This window comes from Psammomys obesus, unplaced genomic scaffold, assembly GCF_907164565.1.
Source record: "Psammomys obesus unplaced genomic scaffold, mPsaObe1.curated_primary_1811, whole genome shotgun sequence".
Classification (NCBI taxonomy): Eukaryota; Metazoa; Chordata; class Mammalia; order Rodentia; family Muridae; genus Psammomys; species Psammomys obesus.
The window spans coordinates 23,953,575-23,960,168 of record NW_026595981.1 but is presented as its reverse complement, the minus strand read 5'-3'; the positions used below and the strand labels follow the sequence as shown (position 1 = coordinate 23,960,168).

The window sequence follows — 6,594 nt, the reverse complement described above, 5'->3', positions numbered from 1 at the left end:
AATTGTCTATTTTAATCAACATGTCCTGTACCACCCATTTAAATATTTATCTCCTTCATTTTGGTAAACTAACTTACCTTTCGTTTCAGCAAGCACATTTGTGGAGGAAATCCTATATTACTACAGAAAAGGAGGAAACTGAGAATCAATCATCATTCATAGAAGGCAAAGGGGAGTGGGGTATGATGGGGGAGAGGGAGAGGGGCAGACATGCCTAACTAGACGCTGCTGCTCCTGCAGGTTCTGAACTCAAGAAGGGCTGGATTTTATTGGCTAGGATGATTGACAGGTGTGGAGGCTGCTAAGGGGAGGGTAGTACCGACTGAGGTGTCTTTCCTGGAGGATCAGGAGACTGGAGAACAGAAAAGGAAAGGCCTTTCTTACCGCGTGATCAGGGTTAATGTTGTTTTTGATGGGATCTGGCAATGTATCCCAGGCTGGTCTCCTTGTAATCCTCCTGCCCCAGCTCCTGGTCTGTTCCACAAGCATCTCTCAAGTGCTACCATCCAGAGACCCTTTTCCAGGGTCTCTGCTAGGAAGAGCCTTGTATTCTTCAGCAACCTCCCCGCTGCCCCACACCTCCTGGGCATTTGTCTGACATGGCTGGTCCTTTCTCTTTTGTTCTGTTTTATTTGGATCTTACTTGGATCAGGAATGGGGTCTGGGCGCTGGAGCGTGTGCAAAATGGACAGGTACAGGCTCAGAGCAGGCCCCGCTGAGGTCGGGGAAGGGAGGAGTCCTTGCTGCCATGGGATGGTGTTGCTGGTGGCAGAGAACATTGGGAGCAAAGTAACAGCTCAAAACTGGAGGGAGGAGAAGTGGGAATTCAGGAAGAGGAGGCACAGGCTTGCCAACGGTGAGCAGAAATTTGCTGAACAGAGAAGATATGAAAGAACATTTCAGTGGGAGAGGCACCTGTAGGAGTTTGAGGATCGTTTAGGGAGCAAAATCACATGATCTGATAGGTGGTTTGGAGAACAGAGGGAAACAGGGCAAAGCCTGGGGACTGAATTTGAATACCAGGAACATAGAGCTTGTCTTAAGGGTACAGAGAAGTCAGAGGGGAGACATAATTAGAGGGGGTCATCTCAGAAGGCCGATGGGGCCTGCAAGATGGCTCAGTTGGGTAAAGGCGCATGCTTGCACAAACCTGGAGACCTGAGCTCATTCCTCAGAACCTGAGTGAATTCCAAAGAAGAGAACCTTCCCTGTAAAGTCAGCTCCTGTTTTCATACTCGTGCACCCCTATCAGGAACACTCACACACATTAATTAACTCATTGTTTAAACTAAAAAAAAAAAAAAGGTTTAAGGGGCCTGGGAGGGCAAGGGGGGTATTAGAAGCTGACATCTCAGGGCCAAAGGAGGGCGGTGGTGTGGGGGACTCAAGAAGAAGCTGAATGATGAGCAGCAGCCTAGCTCTCTTGGGCCCTTCCCATGTAGCCTTTCCCGGGAAGGGCAAGCTGTTTTTTTTTTTTTTTTTTTTTTTAGAGAGAACGGAGGCACAGCGTGAGAAAGCACGTCATAGCACAGCCAGGGGGCACAGAGTCTGGACTGCGCCCAGCTGACCTGGCAGCAGAGCCCATGGCCTCTTTACTACTCTCTTTTGGCTTTGGTGACCTTAAATGTGGGGCAAGTGTAAGTCACGCCATTGTACCCTGCCACACTGCCCCCCCCCCCCCCCCCCCCCCCCCCCCCCCCAGGGCTGAGCATAAGACAGGCGCTCGACCAAGGGAAATTCTGTTCTATTCACTGTGGGGCTCTGCGAAAGGATCAGGGCAGAGGCTGACAGGATGGTTCAGTGGGTAAGGGGCTTGCCAGGCAAGGACAAGGACCTGGGCTTGATCCCCAGAACCTATGTAGAAAGATGGGCTTAGCGGTGGGTAATCCTTGGGGAGGCAGAGGGAGGAAGGATCCCTGTGGCTTGTTGACCAGGTGGGCTTGATGAATCAGTGAGCTCCAGGATTAGTGAGAGATCCAGCCTCCAAAAATAAGGAGATGAGTGACAAAGAATGCACACAAACACACAAACACGCTTGAGGTTAGACAGGTCCATCATGCTCCTGTTATAGAGTCATCCAGCACTGGCAGAGCTGTATTTACTGGCCTTGCTTTCTTCTCGTAGTCTTCCACGTTGGTGTGACATGCTGCTCTGGAACCTTGGAGGATGCACAGCCGTGTCCTCTTTTGCCCACCGCACTGCCTCAACAAACTGGCATGCCCTAAGGGCAGAATCCTGTCTCTCCTGCCAGCCTAAAGGATGCTGACAGCTGGGTTTTCCATCTGGTGGGGGGCTTCACTTGGGCAGGTGCTGGCTTTCTGCTTCTCCTTTCAGCTCCTTGTGGGTGGCAGCTGCGCTTTTCCTCTCCTTCACAGTAACTTCTGGGCAGGGGCTTCCCAGCTCAGCCCACAGTGACCACCAGGGTGAGTTCAGAGAGTGACAGTCAACCACGAGGGAGTTTTTCTCTTAGATACTGAGAAGGCTGAGTGTCAGGCCCATTGTCAAGGTTAGCCAGACACCAGACTGTAAGATGTAGGTCACCCCCTGAGCAGCAGGACTGATTTATGGTGCCCTTGACAGCCTAATATCGTCAAATTACCCCACACAATGGAGAGAGGCTGGGCTGTTGATGGGCAGTCACCAAGGGACGCAGAGCCTGGGGCTTCCCTGCGGCTCCCTTATCCTAGACCTTCTCTGAGTCTATGGTGGGGAAGCTGGCACGGGATGAGGGCACTCCCAGGTGTGCTACCTTCAGCAGGGGGTATAAGTAGGCAACTCGAGGGACGGCTCGGTACCCAGCAACCTTGAGACCGGCTTCCTGCCTACAGACTCTGGCAGGCAGCACCATGAGTTGCAGACAGATATCCTCATCTTGGAGCCGGAGCAGCAGCGGTGGCTATGGAGGAGGAGGGGGAGGAGGAGGCAGCATGCGCTCTTCCTTCAGTCACTCCTCCAGGGCCGGAGGAGGAGGGGGCCGCTTTAGCTCATCCAGTGGCATTCGTGTGGGTGGCCATTCGGCCTGTGGAGTTGGTGGCAGTTTTGGTTCTGGCTATGGTGGAGGATATGGAGGTGGTTTTAGTTCAGGGAGTTCCAGCAATATGTTCAGCGGAGGTTTTGGAGGTGGCCTTGGAGGTGGCTTTGGAAGTGGCTTTGGTGGAGGCTCTGGAGGTGGTGAAGGTGGTATTCTGAACACCAATGAGAAGACAGTCATGCAGAATCTCAATTCCCGTCTGGCCACCTACATGGATAAAGTACAGCAATTGGAGAGTGACAATACCTCCCTGGAGAAGCAGATCCAGGAATGGTATTCAAAGAAGGGGTCCAAACCCTTCCAGAAGGACTACTCCAAGTACTACGACACTATTGAAGACCTGAAAGACAGTGTATGTACAAGAGTCAAATCTCTCTCTGTCCCCCTCCCCCCACCCTCTTCTTCTTCTTCTCAACCACTCTTACAAAAAGGTGAGATGCTGGAGTCCAAGTAAAGCCATACCATCGAATTGTCTTTCAGAAACTGAGCTTTCATCAGAAACAAACTTGTGCTTGGTTTCTAAGGTCGTAGGGCCTTGGGCTTGGATTTGAACTTCGATATTTCTTTTTGGGGACAGTAGGGAGGGAGCCTGAATTAGATTAACACTAGCAAGGTTAAGGCCCAGCTGGAGCTTTGTTTTGACCTGGTTTCAAATCAGTCTTATCCTTCCTATTCCACTTCTTTTGGGCTCAGAGGGGCCTTATTGGTCTTTTCAGGTCTTTAGGACTCAGATGCTGTCTGGTTGAATCAAGGATGGAGAGAAACTTTGGTGTGAGGATGACATTCATCCATCCATCCATCCATTCATCCATCCATCCTCAATCTACTTATCTTTATATTTCTGACTGTGCCATTTACTAACATGCAGTCTTAGCCACCATTCAGGACCTAGTTCAATTGTCATCTCCTTCTAAAGGTCTTTCCTGGTTTCCCACGATGGCCATCCTTTCCTTTTCATGACTCTTTTGAAATAATTTTGACTTGTGGTCAATGGTGGGCTCTTGGGATTTGTCATAGACCCTATACTGCTTTTGAAGCAGATCTTCAAATATTTGCTGAATGAATGAAGACCACACTGGGCACATCTGCTGAAGGCTCCGTGGGTGCCCTGCAACATACAAGCTGATGGAAAACTCCTCTTGTTTCCTGAACACCTTGGACAGGATTATCTCCTCTGCTGGCCATATCTGGTCTTTTCTTCTCTCTGAAGTTGATCCTATCAAAGGAGCATGGCCTATTCATGCAGGATTCTCTTTCAGATTGTGGATCTCACAGTGAGGAGCAACAAAACACTCCTGGACCTGGACAATACTCGCATGACTATGGATGACTTCAGGGTTAAGTGAGTCCTGGCCCCTACCTTCTCCCTGTACTCTTGTTATCCACACCACACAAACTCTGCCATGTCCAGAGCTCTGGAGGTCTCAGCAGGATCTTGATCATTGCCCTCTTGATCATTCTCTACCCATGGCTGGCCTGCAGGTTTGAGATGGAGCAGACCCTGCGCCAAGGGGTAGAAGCTGATATTAACGGCCTGCAGAAGGTGCTGGATGGTCTGAAGATGGAGAAATCTGACCTGGAGATACAGCTTGATGGTCTGGAGGATGAGATGAAGGCCATTAAGAAGAACCACTGGGAGGTAGGGTATTACCGTGGCTTAGTGGGAACAAGGAGGAATAAGAGGACAGAGGTAGCAGGGTGTGTGTGTTGGAGCACGGACTGAGGGATCCCTCTTCTTTACTCTTGAAGAGGACGCTCCCAGTTTCTCACAGTGTGGCCTGCAGTGGCAGTTGTGCTTTGATTTCTCAACGGTGTTCTTCTTTTGCACTCTGAGAGGACTTGTGGGAGAAGGTTGAATGACGGTGGGAAGGGTCCCACTTCTGACCTCATGCCCTCTTCTTCCTTGGCAGGAGATGAGCCAGATGACTGGCCAGAATGATGGAGATGTTAACGTGGAGATAAATGTCGCTCCTAGCACAGATCTTACCCAGATCCTCAATGCCATGCGTGAGGAGTATGAGCAGCTCATTTCTAAGAACCGCCAGGACATTGAGCAGCACTATGAGTCCAAGGTGCGAGGAGTGGGCTGCCTCTTCAGTTTCCTAACCCTCCTCCCAGGTACCCTTCTACTTCCTTCCCCTCTTTGTCATCTCTTCATCCTTCTACCTCTTCTATCTCTCTACCCATCCTTCCAGCCTCCATTGGATGAAATGCATTCTTCTTCGTTCGCCACACAGTGGTGGGGTGGTGCTGGTTTTAGGCAAAGAGCTAATGACTCAGAGATGAGCCAAATAAGATTGCCAGCCTTGAGAAGCTAATAGTTTATTAGTGTTTGTTGCCCAGAGCACGGTCAACTCACTATAATCCTATGTGATGTAAGATCCTAGTAGAGTTATATAACAGCTTCCACAGCACACTGAATTTCATGTCTGTTCCCTTCCTCCCTGGTTTTCAAAGCTAGGGACAGAGCCTGATAGATAATCTATGCAAGGAAATAAGGCTAGAAGGAACTTTGGGGGTGCCTGGTCTCTGCCTTGGTTTTAAAGGTGGAGATCCTGGAGAATGAGGCACAGTCTTTCTCACAGATGTTCCTGGCTGCCCCTCTTCCTAACTGAGCCTTTGGTTTGCAGATGACCCAGATTGAACAAGAAGTGACAATTAGTGGCCAAGAGATGGAGAAAAACACAAAGGAAGTGTCCCAGCTCCAGCGCAACATCCAGGAGTTGAACATTGAGCTACAGACACAGCTTACCATGGTTGGTAGTCTTGCTCCAGATTCGCTGCCAGGGTGGCACAGGATGGCTTTACAGGACTTTCAGGAGGCTCAAGGAGTGGAACATCTGTCCTGAAGTCTCCTCTTGCTCCCTAGAAATCGGCCCTGGAACAGGCTTTGGAAGACACGAAGAACCGCTATGTCATCCAGCTGCAGCAGGTCCAGGAGCAGATCAGGGAGGTGGAGGCCCAGCTTGCTGAGGTCCGGGCAGAAACCGAGTGCCAGAACCAGGAATACAGCATTCTGCTCAGCATCAAGACACGGCTGGAGAAAGAAATTGAGACCTACCACAACCTCCTTGAAGGCGGCCAGCAAGACTTGTAGGTCCTCATGTGCCTATAGCTTCAACATTGTAGAATCTTGTATGAATCCCCATAGGCTCTGACAACATTTCTAGCCTTCTGAATAGAAGCAGTTAGAAAAGTTCTTGTATGGAAGGGTCTGATGGATTGAAGACTTCATCCCTATGTGTGTTTGGGGGGAATACTTGGGGGCATCTGAGGTTGGAAAGGAGAATGGTAACAATGAGAGAAAGGGGATACCTTCTGCTCCAGGGAGAGGAGGGTTTCTCTTCCCTTCCAGCTGGGATGCTCAATACACACTTAAGTCTTAATTCTGTCCAAGTTCATTCTTATGTATATATCTATGTGTTTTCCTTTATCCTCAGTGAATCGTCTGGAGCTGGACAAATTGGCTTTGAAAGTGGCAAAGGAAGACAAGGAGGAAGTGGAGGCAGCTATGGTGGAGGAAGTGGAGGCAGCTATGGTGGAGGAAGTGGAGGTAGCTATGG

The 6,594-nt window shown here is 50.0% G+C and overlaps 1 protein-coding gene across 1 annotated transcript in view; it reads left to right on the top strand.

The window, feature by feature from the left end:
* Positions 1 to 2,846: 2,846 nt before the first annotated feature.
* Positions 2,847 to 6,594, top strand: part of Krt9 (keratin 9) — a 5,173-nt gene continuing 1,425 nt past the window's right edge. The window contains 7 exon segments of the mRNA XM_055619889.1: positions 2,847 to 3,383; positions 4,291 to 4,373; positions 4,514 to 4,670; positions 4,942 to 5,103; positions 5,662 to 5,787; positions 5,901 to 6,124; positions 6,472 to 6,594. The exon segment at positions 6,472 to 6,594 is cut by the window's right edge and continues 13 nt beyond it. Coding sequence (XP_055475864.1) covers positions 2,847 to 3,383; positions 4,291 to 4,373; positions 4,514 to 4,670; positions 4,942 to 5,103; positions 5,662 to 5,787; positions 5,901 to 6,124; positions 6,472 to 6,594 — 1,412 coding nt within the window.